The 16,485-nt window shown below is 48.3% G+C and overlaps 1 protein-coding gene across 1 annotated transcript in view; it reads right to left on the reverse strand.

The window, feature by feature from the left end:
- SLC5A9 (solute carrier family 5 member 9) overlaps positions 1 to 16,485 on the reverse strand; it is a 144,311-nt gene that overhangs the window by 17,436 nt on the left and 110,390 nt on the right. The window contains exons 4-6 of the mRNA XM_063407121.1: positions 6,094 to 6,165; positions 3,577 to 3,681; positions 1,606 to 1,770 (exon numbers count right to left, since the gene is read on the reverse strand). Of these exons, the coding sequence (XP_063263191.1) occupies positions 1,606 to 1,770; positions 3,577 to 3,681; positions 6,094 to 6,165 (342 nt within the window). The remainder of the gene's footprint in view (positions 1 to 1,605; positions 1,771 to 3,576; positions 3,682 to 6,093; positions 6,166 to 16,485) is intronic.

The raw sequence follows: 16,485 nt of genomic DNA on the forward strand, positions 1-16,485 counted from the left end.
AGCAAGGAGGCAGTGCAACCCCTGACCTCTGCAGGCCTGAGCCACGACAGGCACAGCCAGTACACCACAGGAATCCCTGCCCCTCCTGGGGTTTGGCTTCCCAGCAGGAGACACAACCACCTCTGTAGCTGTGCAGGATCACTCCTCTGACAACACTGTTTATTGAGATCTCTCTTTTCTTTGCAAGCCGAGAGGACTCTGCAGTGCCCTGGTTGTTGACCTATGTTTGGGCAGAAAGCACAGGGAGAAAAATCCTTCTTGTAACCAAGTGCCTGCTGTCCAGCCAGCCGCTAAATGAGCTCTCCACAAACAATAGCTCTGCTTAATAGAAAGCACCTGTCATGGCCATAAACTCCCCCAGCCACATCCGTCAGCCACGCGTGAATTGGCTGCACAGAGGAGAAACCACTGAGATGAAACAGCAGCGATGGGGCCAGGGTCCTGCTCTGAAAAGCACTGGCAAACACTGCTCTGCTGAAGGTCACCCTGAAAGACAGCTCTGTTCCATACCTTCACTGTGGCTGTGCTCCCTGTGGGCTGCTGCAGGAGGGAGTTGCCATTTATCCCTCACAGGTAGAGAGGATTTAAGTGTCTCTTTGCAAGAGCTCACTCACTCTGCCACCAGGGGCAATGCTTTGATCCTGCAGAGCAAAGCTGGAGGCAGTGGTGACAGCAGTGGGTGACACGACCAAGAGCTGCCCATTAGAGGAGGAAACCTACCCCACATTCCCAGCCTGGAACTGCTCTTAGTGTCCCTCCCTGGAGCTGAGACATTACAAGCCTGGGAGAAGGACCTTGAAGCCACATGAGTGTTTTATCTCCAGTCAGTGTCTCCCAAGGCAATTTGACATCTGAATATTTCAGAAGGGTCTAGTGAAAACTGGCTTGTACTGACCTTGGGATAATCAGCTGGAGACAAAGGACTGACATCCTCAGTCCCTGTAGTGGATTCTTAAATGCACTGCTCTCCCTCCAAGGGCAAAGGTAGTTCTCAGTAAATATCTGAGCATAACTTCTATTTCTTTCTGAATGGCATTTAAAAGGGGGAAATACCAGCGGGGTACAAGCAATTCAGAAAAGATGCTGAGTTTGTCTTAAGCCAGAACCTAGCTACCTTTCATTGTACCCTTTCTGTGCAGCACAAGTGAGAGACAGAGAGAGGAACAACCATAAAATACCTAATGCTGAAAACTCAACTGTAAGAACAACAGCAGGTTTACGATAGTTTAAGAGAATTTCATCTCTACAAGAGGCAGCCAGCTAGATTTTCAGATGGAGTAATGCAGCCCTTCCTCTATCTTTGCTGCCTAAGGCTTGGTGTGATAGAAAAGCAAAAGCAGGCAGACAGTCCATGATACTTCGACTGTTTGTAATTAGTTGCACATCCCAGTAAAGTTCTCACTGTGCGTTGTTTAATGAGGGCACTGTCTCTCTCAGGAAAGGTCTCCATAATCAATACAGAGGCAAGGGCAGCACACTAACACACTGCTGTGCTCCTGGGAGCAGGGCTGGTCCTTCCAAGGAGTTCTCTCTGAGCAGCCCTGCCTCGTACAGGATGCCCTGTCCCTGCCCTGCACACAGGGCCGTGTTCAGCTGGATACATACGGATATCCTGGTGAATATATAGATAAGCAGGGACAGCACGGACATGTAGATTTGTATCCTCTGCCCTCCAAACCTCTTCTGCAGGTACTCAGGCATGGTGACAACTCCTGCTGCGATGTAAACAGGCACGAAGATCCAGCCCAGAGCCAGCAGTGGCCAGATGGCCTGTTAAAGAGACAGAGAATAAAGGCACAGGATTCAACACACGGCAACAGCTTTACCCCCATTCTGTCAGTGGCCATCCTAAGAAAGCAGGAAGGTAGTGTGCCATGCAATCTATTTGAGAAGCAGACTGACTTTTTTTCCCTGCTCAGAAGATGAGCCAGCAGCCGGAGGAATTATTACAATTCAGTTAGAAGCTTTTTGAAGATCTCCTCCTAAGGCCTGTATTTCTCTCTGTCATGAGTGTCATTCCTCTTCCATCCCCTGGTCTTTTGAGTAAGGTGGTGTATTCTGTTGCTCTGGTCCTCTGAAAGGTGGTGGTGTATTTGGTGGCCTTTAAAACCACTGATGCTGTGGCAGTGAAGAGTTAAGTGATTCAGAGCAGGATGGGAGCATCTGTTTGTTGCTTGATTAGCAAGTGATGAGGCTGAGGCAGCAGACTGTCCCTGCGGAGCATAAAAATAAGCAACAGCAAGACTCTGCTGGGATGTTCTCCTTGCAGGCTGGCACAGATGTGCTTCTGTCACTGGTAGATAAAGAGGCACTTTAGCTGCTTTGCCACAGGTGAAGACTCTTTTGGAAACAGTAAAGGCATTCCTCATATATTTCTTCTATGATTCCCAGCAAAAGCCCAAACAGGAGGACTTAAAGGTAAATGAAAGCCATTGGATCATCAAACCTCACCTCCTGGTTGTCTCTGGCTATTATCTTTCATCTTTACGTTTATTTTGATCAGTTATTTAAATTTTCAGGAGAAAAACCCCGATCCCTGTGAGCAGAGATTGTGACTGATTGAGAACAGCCGTAGCTCCTGCAGTGGCTGAGGTGAAAGATGCTCAGATGATCCCTCCAACTGAATGATGTCCCATGGCACAGAGGGAGAGTAATGGCATATGTAAGTTCTCTTTCCAATCCAAAATAAATGAATCTGAACTTAGATTTGCCCTGAAACACAATCTTGTCTTCATGAGCTTCTAAAGTGACTTGAATAGATTTCCTTTGAGTACAGCAATATTATGTCCTACATGCACCAGGCTGAACACAGTCTCTGTTTTTTTCACAAAGGATTTAAAGGTGACCTTAATGGTCTAGAAAAAAAACATTGCAGTGAATACATACCCCAGAGGAGAGCTTTTGGTGGGCCCTGCCTGTGCTTGGCACTGTTTACACTCTGCTGAGGTAGGCAAGAGATTCAGAGTTACGTGAGGCTTCTTGTGAGGCTGGCACTAATCTCACTCCTCATCAGCTGAGAAATTTCATTAGCACCACACACCAAGGGCCTGCTTTCCATGCTCTGTGTGGTGTCAGTGGCAATTTTCCAGGCTACATTCAACAGTGCAGAATGAGACCTGCCTTCACACCCAGATGTTCACCCCAGAGATGCCTCATTTTGGCAGCTGCCAGGTGAAGAGAGTGTTGCTGATTCTCATGGATTTACAGTGAATATGGGAGCACATGCTGCTTCTTTTTGCTTCTTTTTCTCAACTCCCTATACTCAGAATCCTGTGATTATCCAAGTACCTACCCAACATTCATTATCCTTTATGTTAATCTTCACAAGAGCAGAATAAAGCTTAAAAATAAGGCCGTGTGCCACTGTGAAGGCCAAAAAGCTAATAATCCTAGTGAATCCCACTTAAACTAAAATAAAGATCTCATGTTTCCGAGGCTGTCGGAATGTCTGGAGGCTTCTCTCCTGAGAGCTGAGCACTTGCTGCTGCTGATACTGCGGAACACCTGATTTTGGAGAGGAGCCCCAGTCCCTGTGTAAGCAGTGAGATCTGAGCTGGCAGCAGGAGAGGCTCTTACGTTCCACTCGAAGCCCCCCACTGCAAGACCCCCGGCTGCTGCAGTGCCCGCCAGCCCCACGAACGAGCCGCTGCCCACGTCGCTCGACATCAGGGATGCTCCAATCTGAAACACAGGGCACAGGGAGAAAGCTGAGACAGTGGCACTGAGGAACCTCTCTACCAACCCAAGTGTTCCCCCCAGAAAGTCTCTTTCCCCAGGATCCCATCTCCTTGTAGTCAGGCAGCTGGGTGCTAACAGAGAGTTGAGTTTTCCTTCACCTCTCAAAAAACCTTACATTTTTATATGTTAATGCAGGTTCCTGCTCCCTTCCACTGTCCCCACTCCAGTGCAAAGGTCAATCTCAGAATCAGGGCTCACTTTGCAGTGGTTCTCCTGAGCAGCACACTTGTCCCAGGGGCACAGCAGAGGGAGGGGACCCTGGTGACACCACAGATCCCTCTGTGCCCATGAAACATGGTGGGTTCCTCCACTCCCTCGTTAGGCAGCCAGCAAGGTGCCGTCTCTGCCCCTGCTGTACCTCCCCATGTCTTGCAGACAGCCTCTTTCGAGGCTGGTTGACACAGCCATGGTGACAGGAGTGCTCTTGGAGCTCCTCCTGGGGGAGGCGATTCCTGAACTGCAGCATGGATGTTATAGGAGCATGCAGGTCTTCTGTGGTTAGTGTCCAAGGCAGGTTCAAAGCTACAGAGCTCTGCAGCAGACTGGAGAATGCTCATGCCTCAGGTTAATTTTGACTAGAGGGTGGGCAGGCTGGGCTGTCCCTGCCATGGCTCATTGATACCCTAATTGTAAGAATGCCAGGGAAAAGGCTATCTGACTTAATTACTATTTTTACTGGCATAAAGCCTCACCTCCTTTCTGCATGCCAACATCAAACCTCTCTCAGGGTCAAATGAAAAGTTACCCAAAGGGTAAGTCAAGCCCTTTCATCCTACAGTTTGTTTTTAGGCACATCACCTACGAGGAGCTTTTCTCTCCTTAGTACTGCCACATGTGAAAAAAGGAAGGATGGAAGCTGATCTGCTTCTCACCTTCGGGCAAGGTAAAACCAAAATGACATCAACACCCACACTGACTCTGCCTTCTTTTCTGTCTGACAAACCTCTTGGTTCAAGAAGTTGCTGCAACAGAACCTTGCAACCAGTGCTCACAAAAAATGTGAGCAGTTCTCCTGATGTGTAGATTAGACACAGAAATAAAAAAGATGCATTGCACAGCAGCAGCAATGCAATATCAGGGCTTAGTTGAGGCTATTTGATGCACAGCTGAAACCTGCCACTTATAAAAACAATAAAAAAGGCAGATAAGCCAGTCATGTACTCAAGGTGAAGGCCACAAGCAGCTGAGCCTGCAGGAGAGCTGAAGAGGTGGAATCAGCTGTGACAAACAAATCTGGGAAATGAACAGCGTTAGAGCTGACCTGTACCAAACAGCCTCTGTAGCCACCTGTAGTTGGAGCCAAAAGCAGTGAGGATGTTTTGGGATTTGTTTGGGGGATTTTTTAATAGAAAAATATCCCAGAAATTTTGTTTAAAAAGAACAAGATTGAGGGGGGGAAAATCAATTTTAGTATCTTTTAATTTTCCCCCTCCTAATTAGAGAAAACCATCAAGCTAAGCTTTTGCATTAAATGTCACTTGGCTGAGACAGAAGTTTAAAGAACTTTTAAGAAATGACATTTTAGAGAGGTGTATGTGTCTCTGGTGGAAGAGGCTGAAAATCTAGCCTAGTGAATTTATGGGCAATGCACAGCCAAAGGAAAAAAAGAAAAACCCTGTTTTGGTTGAGAAGTGCATTCCATTACCCACGACTCACTGGAGAGATATATGGTTCTAGAATCTGGCACTGGCTGAGAAGAATCTTTATTCCTGTGGTGTTTTTATTCCTTTCCAACTCTAAATTATCTTTATATGTACCTTTCACTCCCAAGAAAAGGTGCCTTCAATAGATTATTTTTTCCTTCATAGAGAAAATTTAAGTTCCAGTGGTTTGAAGTTTATATCCTTTACATCATTAGTCAATAAACTCAACTCTGCTCTAAATAGCAAGGGCTCAGAAAGTTCTGAGATTAGGGATTATTTTTTATTATTTTTAATTATTTAAGGGCCCAAATGCTCTTTACTGGATAACACATTTCTAGATTACCTAATGCTCTCTTGACTTGAATATCAGTGCTGCTTTGAGGCCAAAAAGTTTCAAACCCAGCTAGGCAACCTCTATTCCCTAACTTTCATCAATGGGTACATTTTTATATTTATTTCTCTGCTGACTTTAGCAGAGAAACTGAGAGTAGGAAAACCCTGAAGATGCTGAGCTACCCTTTTGTCCTGGCAGCTCCGTGCTGCAGCCTACCAGCAAAGATGTGTGGGATAATCCCTTATGGATCCTCCATCTGCCCCCTTCATCTCAAGACTGCAGTGAGAACATGCAAAGACTGGCTCCCCTCACCAGACCTGCCCTCACACCTGGAATTGCTTTCAAGACATGAGAAACAGAGGGAAGCATTTCACTCACAGGCACCCAGGTCATGGACCGTCCAGCCAGGAAATAGCCTCCGACGGTCCCGCGGCTGGCTCGGATCGATGACTGCAAGCACAGGAGAAAGAACAGAAAAAGGTGTGTTCCTTGAGCCAGACCAAGCCAGGAGAATCCTTTGTGCCTGGCCTCAGCACCAGCTCCAAAATAATTGCATGGATGTGTTAAGTATGCCAGGCTTCACACACGGCTTCTGCCCCTTTTTGTGCAGGTTTCTGATGCTTGTGCTCTGGAAGGAAGCTGTTTGTACCTGTTTAATGACCTCTCTGTGAATGTACCAACTAGGAAAGAAAAACAGTTCAGCCAAGCAGAATGCAGTAGGTGTCTGTGACAGAGGCCTTCACCAAACAACGTGAACAAATCATTAGCAACAACCTTTACAAAGTTTTTAAGGTCCCATTTCGGTCTTCTCCAGCACAACCCTGGTCTTCCTTTTGCCTCCTGCCTGCCACACCCAGATGTGAGGCTGCTCTGCAGCACAGGAGTTGAGCATCATTCCCAGAACAACCCCCAGGAGTGATCCCACAGTTGTCTCCATGTGGGGTGGGAGTGAAGGCTCACAGAAGGATTCCTGTCACCCCCAAATTTGCTCAATAGGCCCTGGGATAAGCTGTGCAGAGGATGCCATTTGCAGGCAAACCCCTTTGTACCCAGGACTCCAGGAGCATCAAAGCTTCTCTGGCTCAGGCAGACCCAGCCCCGGCCCCCTCAGGGACTCACCCATATTCCCACAGCGAGGATAAAGGCGAAGTACAGGACCACCACAACGATGTCTGCCACTGCAAAGGCTGCTGCCCTGTCCCCTGGCGTGCCAGGCAGCTCCGTGGGGGCTGTGCCACCCTGGCTCATGGCTCGGAGCAAACTGCAGAATTTCTCACTCACACACTGGGCTCAGGTGCACATTGGCCTGAATTATTTCCCTTGTAATTATTAACAGGGTGAAGAAGGTGTGAGTGGGGAGCAAAAGGCAGGCAGGGCTGTGGCTAACATCTCCCAGCAGGAGCTTGGCCCCCGTCAGTGAGGGCCAGCACACAGCTCTGTGGTGTGAGGATTCCTCCCATTCCCCCTCGTGTCCATTTACCAGTGGTCCTTTCTGCTGCCCATTTATCCACTGGTGACACTCACTGGGATGTAGGAGATGGTTCTGCTTTGAGGTCAGGGGATTGCCTGGAGAAGGTTTGTGCCCCACAGCCACCTCTGGAATGGCTCTGCCAGCCCCAGTAGGATCCTTGTGTCCCAGGACATGGGCAGGAAGGAGGAGAGGGCTGGAGCCTGTGACATATCAAGCTGTGAATCCAGGTCCTCAGCAGGGACATTTCTCACCCTGGTTTGCAGACAAGGTGGGCACCCTCCAGCAGAGCCCCCTGAACCAGGACACAGGGAGTGGGTCACACCAAACCTCTGCTCCTTTGTTGGGACAACTTTGGGGGGATCACAAAAGGTTCATACCGGGGCTGGCAGAGCCTTTCCAGAGTCTTTTCCAGGCAGAACCCAGACCTCAAAGCAGAACCACCTCCTACACCCCCAACCTCCACCATCTGTGGTCCCCCACCCCCTGCCATATCACATGGGACATTTTAAATTTAGGTGAGCTGTGCTTGATCTTGGTTTCAAGGGATGCAACAAAATCCCTCTCTCAATGCTTTATTCCCCTCTCTGCCAGAGTTTTCTTGCAAATGCTGGCCACCTTCTTCATTAATTCATAATAAATAAGTTCATTAATTGCACCACTAACATGAGGCCCCCATCCACCCCTGCTCCCAGGCTGAGGCTCCCTGTGAGCAGTTCCTCCCCATAGGCTCATCATCCACAAGAGGCTTTTCAAGACTGAAACATTTCAACAAGCTGAAGTACAGTTACCAGAAATTAAATATCTGGAAGCCTAAATCCCCTGGTATAAACAGGCAGCTCTCCCTGCACAGAGCTGATTTGCACTCACCCACACACTTATCCCTCTTAACACCTCAGCACCAAAAGCAAAAGACTGTTGCCTAATCCTAAAATGCATTAAATACCTGCCCAAGAAGCAAACAAAGCAATTCCAGTCTTCCCAAACCAGGAATGCTCCTCCAGATGGGAAGCCCAAACCCCAAGTACCTGCCTAACTGAGACCTTCACCCCACCTTCCCACATTGCTGTACCTGCAGCAATTAACACTTGGAAATACTTGAGAAGTTTCACCCCAGGCCAGCAAATACATCTAGTAAGCCATTCCCAACAGCCATGAGCTACCACGAGTCCATTGGACACTCTGGAATGACACAGGGTTATGGCAGGAGGACGTTGTCAGGCGTTATTACACAGCCTGGATCATCCCAAACTGCGGTGGCCAACTGGGCAGGATTGCAGCAGCTGCACCCCAAACATGGACAAACACCTCAGCTGTGTTTGTGGCAGTCCTCTCCTCGCTGCCCCATCCTGTCTAGGCAGGAGTTGCTCTGCTCCCCACCCCTGGGACAAGCTGCAGAGAGGTGTGCTCCTCCCTAGGGACACAAATACACTACAAATACACTGTCCCTGCCCACAGCCAAGGGGTGACACGTCCTGGCTCCCCTGGGCAAGAAGGAGGTGCACAGTTCAGGGCCCTGCTGGGTTCCAGCAGCAGGGCAGCCCTTATCTCCTGCTCCATGCACTGCTAGGTCAGCACTGGTGGCCATCCATGCCCAAGACATGCGGTGCTCCTTGCCCTGGGTGCAAATGTGGGAATTTATGCACGCAGGAAAACAATAAAAATTTATCGCAGCTGATAAACAAACAAGTGGCCCTTGGAGTGAAAGATATGACAGCAGCACAAGCTCAGCACGTGCAATTTGGCAGATTCCTGTTGATTCAGAGGGTGGCAAACTCTGCCTCCCACTTTTCTCCAGGGGCCTGGCGAGGGACCTCGAGTGTGCAGGTTACCTGCAGCAGCAACCCACCCTCCCTAGCAGACAGAGGGCTCAGAGCCTCTTGGCCACACAGGCAGTGCTGAGTTTTGCTTCCCCAAAGTGAAGGAATGAGTTGGTTTATGTCACCTGTGTTGGTGGGAGTGAGGGTGGCAGCAGAGGAAGTGCTGGGCATGACAGAAGGGTGAGGCAGTGAGGGATAAAGCTGTCCCCACAGTGTGTCACCCACAGCAGGATCAGGTGCTGGCAGAGGTATTGGCTGCACTCATGGGAGCAATTGGCACAGAGAGCTGAAGAATACAGATCTTCATCCTCTCCCCATTCCTTCCTTCCTGAGACATCCTTTACCTTCCAAAAACCATTCCCTCCTCCCTCCAGGACTCACCTCCTGGTGCATGCCTGGCTTTGTGCAGTCTTTCTGTTGTCTTGGTGAAGGCTGAGAGCTGGGTTATCAAACGAGGCAGAAAACAGCCCCTGGAGCTCACATGGTGTCACTGGGCCACCTTGTCTCCTTGGCCAGAGACAGACCCATTGTCACTGAGCCCTGCATCCATGGCTCCTTCCAGCCCTGCTGTGATGCTGGCAGAGGTGTGGGGCAGGCTGCAGAGTTGCAGCAGCCCTGTAAAATCTGCAGTTTCAGCAGCACCTGGGAGCTGCAGCCAGGCAGCCAGACCTTGCAGCACTGTTAATACACTCTCCTCTCCTTGCAGCAGAAGTGACAGGACGTTTAGTGTCCCCTTGTGTGGTGTTCACCCTCACTCCTGTCACAGAGGCTGAGAACGAGCCCTTCAGGGACTGCAAATTGTAAGTGGCGTTTCAAAGTGTGCAGCTGAGAAAAAATATAAAAAGGTGCGGAAGAGCAAGTGTTTCTGGGCAAAGGATGTTCTGTGGAGTGACAGGCAATTATTTTCACAAATGTTAACGAATAAATGGACTTCCTCTTCATTACCAAGCTACTTCACAGTCATCAGCAAATAGTTGCAATTTCTAGATGGATTGAGAAATTGGCTTGTACACAGATACCGATGCAGGGAGGTGAGGCGATAGCCCAGCCTCACTCCTTACCTTTCCTCCTGGGGGATTTTCCCGTGTGCTGAATGGGTGAGGCATTCAGCTAACCATTATTTTCTTCTCAGCTCTTTCTCAGGGGAATGGTTCTTGAATGAAATCCAGCAGTTTAATTTTGGTGTGATATGAATGGGCTTTGAACGTATTTAATGTTTAAAGGCAGCTATTCAGCTCGGAGTCTGCTCCAGAGGAGCAGCGGGAGCAGAGCAGACCCCCGGGAAGCGCAGTGGTGCTACCACAGCTCTTTTCTTCCCTCTGCAGGCCACACTCTGATTTTCACTCCTGGACTGTCCCATAAACCTGGAGGCAGTCCATCACTTCAAGACTCCTTGCACTACTTCTGTTTGTTTGTTTAACCTGGGTGAGTCAGGGACACCAGTGCTGAGGCAGGGATAAAATGGCATGCAGAGGAGCCAGGGAAGGTGCTGGATTCAGTGGGAACCTCAGGACCTTGCCAGGCTGCTCTGAGCCCTGCCATGTAAGGGGAAAGCCCCCAGCTCCGTGGGCTCCCTTCCATTCCTGGGGATGGGCAGAGCTCCCTGTGCAGGCTGTGTGGGCTCAGTTCCAGCCACGCAGTGCAGGTGGGCTCTCATGGGATGTGCTTCCCGTGCTTGGGCTCCCTTGGCTGGGAGCTGGGAGTGTGGATCTCTCCCAGCAAGTGGCACTGACCATCTCTTACCCCCTCCTCTCTCTCTCCCAGTGATCTCCTGTAGCTCCTGCCTGAGCACAGTGAGCCCATAACCCTGGCATCTGCCTGTGGACCAAGGACAGCCTTGACACACAGGACAGTTTCAGGTTACCACACAGCTTTTGCTGCACCTGAGTGGGACCTAAGGTAGGTGAGTTTAGTGAGAGGAGACACCCTGGGCTAAGTGTGGTGTTACCAACCAGTCAGCCCAGGGTGAGGTGGACTCCTAAGAGTGCAGTCTCATCCTGGCTGTCTTTATCCAGATACCTCATTTGCTGCCCCAAACAAGGGGTTTGCACCTCCTTGTTCTGCTCAACAGCTCCTCTGATTGCCCCTTCCATCCCCATACATCCCATTGGGAAACTTCTGTGACTGCTGAGAAATTAAGGTGAGGAGACATGGAAGGAGTTTCAGGTCACACTTCCAGCCACAGCTGCCTAGAAGAATCACTCTAGGACCAAGCAGACTTCGGCTGGAAAAAATATGTCACATTTACTGAGTGACTTTTTTGACTAACAGCCAGACTTTGAAAAATATTAGCAAGGGTAAAACATTAAGTGACAGAACAAGGACACTTTAGATGAAGGATGTTGTTCTCCCTTTAATTTACTCCCCTCTACAGCCTTGTGAAGATCTCAGCAGAGTAAGTGTCCTTATTGATGGATACACTATCCTTGTTAAGATGGGACAATATACTTATTTACAGCTTTTATCATTGTCATGAAGGCATAAAGCAAACAGGTATAACTAATGAAGATTTAGCTGTTACATAATGTCTTTGCCAACTCCATGCAGGAGTCTGGGTAAAAACCCTGGAAATAAATCTTTTTATGAGAGCATTTTTTAATGAATTTAAGACATGAAGAGATGTATTTGTAGTTTGTGTTAGGACTCTGGGTATTGCTTTTCTGGAAAGATGTCTCAGGGTTGGAGTACAAATGAAATGATGGTCTGAGAAACACCAAGGAAGTAAAAGTCACATTAGCCCTACAATCCAAGCAGTGAATTAGGAAATTCATGGTGATACTCCACAATAAAAGTGGTGTGAGCTGTGACCATTAACAAGATGCAGACTCAGTAATAATGGATCAACAGGCAGAAGATATGGAGGAGCTGCAGTAAAAGCTTGTTCACTTCATTTGATCCTCTCTGGGTCGCTGTGAAGATGACAACAGCCAGGAGGAGCAACTCATGGTGGCTGGGACAGTAATGCTCCACAACAAAGCAGGCGAGGAAATACTTCACAGCTCCTGCAGGAGGCGTGTTTGGTGCTACAGGAACAAGCAGATTCCTTCGATTTTCTCCTGAAATCCATTGTGAATCACAAGAAACTTAGTCCAAGAGTGGTAAAACTGCAGGTGGTGCACGATAACCTGCTAAGCTCCTGTGGAGCAGGGAATAGGATGCCTCTCTCTGTTTCCCACTATGACCTCACACAATCCTTTTACAGACACACACTGGGGAAGAAAACTGTCCTTGCTGAATGATTCTGACCAGTGCTTGCCCAAAAAGCACTCCCTAAACACTGCTAAAAAGCAATCCGAGGCATTTAAATTTTCACTTTGTGGCCCCTTTGAGAAGAAAATATTTCATGGCAAACACAGATGTGAGCATCTGTTTTGGAACTATGAATTCAGACAGGTATCAGCAGCTTGATCCAACTCTGCTTGGTGACTATTTAAAAAAATCCTTCTCCTCCATGTCAGGAGCAAAATGGCAAAGTAGAATCAGGTCCTTCTTTTTAAAGTGAGGAGGCAGCATCAAGACATTTTCCCTTCTGACAGGTTACTCAGTGTTTGGGGGGCTGCTGGTTGGTCTCACTGGGAGGTGAAGTCTGGTACAAACCTTGTCTAGAAATACTGAAGTCCAACAGAAGCAATAAAGGAATGGTTTCTGTACAGCAGGGGCCTCATCCCAGAGTTTTATTAAAGTTACAAGGTTTCCTCCATGATGTTTGGTGCTCCTTCTTTCCCTCCTTCATACACAGCTCCCTCACACGGTGTCTGTTCCCCACATCTGCATCAGGGCCCCAGGGAGAGCCCCTGTGCAGCACAATCCTGGTGCTCCCTTGGAGGCAGCCTTGAGCATCAGGGGCAGCAGCTCCTCTTGCTCCAGTGAGGGGGTCCACACACACATTTAATTTCTTTCCACATCCAGGCTCAGCAGAAGACAATTATATTTCACTGTCATTTCCCTGCAGTCGCTGTGTTACAGACTCATGGAACTGGAAAGGAAATCCATGTCTTTGAGACAAACCCTACAGATGCAAGACCCCCTTTTAAGGTTCAGCAAGAGCTTTCTACAAAGTCTGTCAATCCATTTCTGGCTGAATCACATTTCAAAGAGAACTGGCCAGATAAGATACTTTTTTTTTGTAGAAAGGAGCATTTTTGAATTGATGCTGAATTCCCTTTGACTAGCTGATAAAATAGAAGTTGAAGAGCTCTGAGGGTCAAGGATATCTAGGAAGAGAGCACAGTTTTCAGAGTTACTATCCCCAAGGAAAAGAACCAGAAAGGAAGGCTGAGACAAAATGGATGCTGAGAAAATGAAGGAGGACGAAAGGCAGGGTGGGGAGGGGTGAAGGAAAAAGTAGTAAAATAGTAGTAAAATCAAACTTAATGGTTGTCTGCAGTTTGTGGAGACTGAGCAAACAAATTCTGGAACTGAAGGAGTTGTCAAGCAGTGAGATAGGGTTACACACTTTCCACACAGAGCCTGCAGTGTTGGCTTGATTAGGCGAAAGGACTTGGGATCACTACAGACAGAGCTGCCTTGCTCCCTGTCAGCTTGCACCAGTAATCAGCATCCCAAAATGACAGCTCCCTCCAGGGCTGAGAGTTCTTAAAACAAAACTAAAACTAAAATAAAAGGCCTCTTTGGTCCTGCTTCAAACCTAGTTGCGCTACCAAAAAGAAAAATAATTGTTAAGAGGCAGAAAAACTCTGACATTCTCCAGCAACATCCTCAATGTTAATCTGCACCATGATAATAATAATAGTAACAATGACTTATATTATTCCTATGCCACAGTTGAGCAGCTCATATCCTGAAGAATACATCAGACTTGATAAACTACTGCCATCAACTTGCACAGTGTGATGAGACTGAGCGTGGGAGGATGCTGATGTTTCGTGATGCCCTAGAGAAGCTGAGGACAAAATGTGATGAAGATTCCCCCCCTGCAGACCTCAATTTCCAGGGAGGATTTTGAGTACATGGAAGGGGAATCATACAGTTTGGGACATTGGCCAGGACACAGGAGATAATGCCCTTGTTCTTGGCCAAAGCATCACTTAAGCTTTGTTACTGCCAACTCCAAGCCTTAAAAATTCTTGAGATGGGGGCCAAAATTGAATGATATTGGCTTAGATATGATGAGGACTTTTTTTTTTTTCTTTTTTCAGCAGTGGAGTTTTTTTGTTCTTTCTGGTTTCTGCTCCCAGAGGGTGCATTTTTTATACTTTCTCCATCATAATGAGCTCTAGCAGCAAGTCTCATATATGCGTGAAATCTGGGAAGTTTACTGCACTTCCATGACTGCAGAAACTAGGACTTCAGGGAAAACAATAAATCTCACCAGTTTCACAGGAGAATTGCCAATGCTGGTGCTCAGCTGAGGCTCCTCTCCACTCTTACACTCCCCCATTCTTCTGGCAAAGCCTCTGCTCTGAAACATAGCTGCAGCTCCAAGGGTGGCTTTCCAAGAGGGTCCCAAGAAACAAAGCCTTCAGTGGCCAATTAATCCAATCAGAACAGCTTTTTTTGGATCTCTGTCATAGTCTAGGAGGCTCTGGTGTCAGAGAGAGCTGTGGGGTCTCACAGACCCACTCTGATGGTCAGAGTGCACTGCTGCTGTGGATTTTCTCCACTGCCTAAGGAGGCTTAAGCTCACACTTTAATTTTTCCTTTGTGGTGGGACTGATAGAATCTTTCTGTTTTGATCCATAATTTATTTTTATAAACCTTTTAAGGACTTAATACATTTAAAACTATCAGTTCTCTACCATATGTAATTGGTGTTAACCAAGACACCCACTGGGTTGTGATGCTCACGAGGATCAACAGACCCCTGCAGCCTTCTCCGTATGATCACCCCAGGAAATCCCCCTTTCAAATCCAGGGAAACTAATTCCTCAGATCACTCCTGGCAGTATCTGTGGCTTTTCTCCTCTCACCTACAAGATTCCTGCACTCAGGGAAGGCAGGAACGGTGTCACAGGGCCTGGTGCTGCCTGGGCCCTGTGCTCAGCCAGTATTCTTGTGACAGACCTAAGACCTGACTCATATTCTTATTGGTAAATATGCAGCAGAACAGTTCTGAAGTTGCACAATCCAATTAAAACCAAACAAATCAAAACAACTCCCAAACCCCACTAGTCAAAGCTAAGCTCTCAATAACCTCTTTCACTTTTTGCTAACTTGCTTTTCTGTGCCTAAGCAAGCAGAAAGCAGCAGAAACATATTTTAACAGATTGTTTCCCACCTCTTCCCCACCTCCCTAAGGCGGGTTTAATATCTCTCCAGAGAAAAAAATTAGTCTCTAATAAATCATTAAGTTTACTGCAGCGTTTGAACCCTGCTTGTCCTTCAGTGCTCTGCTAGAAGAGGACTGACTCCCCGCATTCCCTGAAGCGGGGTCCCTTTGGCTGATCCCTTTGGCATCTCCCGAGCGCTGCGTGTCCCGGTCCTGTCCCCAGGGCTGCCCGCACAGCCGGGCCGTGCCCGGCGGGGATGCGGCGGCTCCGCGGGTGCGGCCACCAGCAGATGGCAGCTGGAGATCGCGGAGGGAAACCCGGGAGCTCTCTGCGCTCGTAAGCACAGCCCACAAATCCTGGGTGACCTTGGCACAGACACACCGCGGAGCAGGGATGGGACCTTCCCGCTTCTCAGCCCGAGCTGGGGAGGATGCACAAGGAGCCCCAACAAGGAAAGAGAGGAGATAATGGGGAAAGACACGGTGCTTATCCTTCCAGGCGCTGGAAATAAAATTAAAAAAAAAAAAAAAAATCTACAAATTCACAGGCCACATCTCTCCTCCCTTCACCCCAGGCTCAACCTCTCAAGCCACAGAATCATTTAGATGTCATTTTCTAACCCAATCCCACCACAGACTCGCTCGTGCAGGTCCCAGCCAGCCCTCAAATGCATTTTAGGCAGAGTAACTCAGAGGGCAGGAGCAATCCCCGTCTCCCTCCACACCAAATCCTCACCCACAACCCTCCACTGCAGCAATTCCCCAGAAACGAGCTTTACCCTGTTATCAGCTCTTGCTTCTTTCTTTTCAGGCCCCACTGCCCATAAACATCCCTCTCTCCCTCCACCACAGTCAGTCCTGCATCGGGACTCACACACTGTGCAGTGGCAGGACCCCAGCTCCCCACCTTCTGAGATGTCCTTCACTGTCCCGTGCTCCTTCCTCCTCCTCCCAGCTGGTAGCCCAGGTGAGCTGTGTCACAAAAGACAACCAGTGAAGGAATCACCCCCACCTTCTCACCCAGAGGAGCTGGCTCTGAGGAGCTGCAGATGTGAGAAGATCCACGCAGCCCCTCTTGCACTGATTGAATAATTGCTTCTTCCTCAGGAGGCCAAGATGGGCTCTGCTAATGCACCTGCTTGGGTTACCCCTCCAAGCCAGACAACAGGAATGCTTTGTGTTAAAATAGATTAAAAACCCAAAGATAACCCCCAGTTTTAAAAAGTTCCTTGTTGTCTAAGGGCCTGATCTAT

The sequence above is a fragment of the Prinia subflava genome, chromosome 10, assembly GCF_021018805.1.
Source record: "Prinia subflava isolate CZ2003 ecotype Zambia chromosome 10, Cam_Psub_1.2, whole genome shotgun sequence".
Taxonomy (NCBI): Eukaryota; Metazoa; Chordata; class Aves; order Passeriformes; family Cisticolidae; genus Prinia; species Prinia subflava.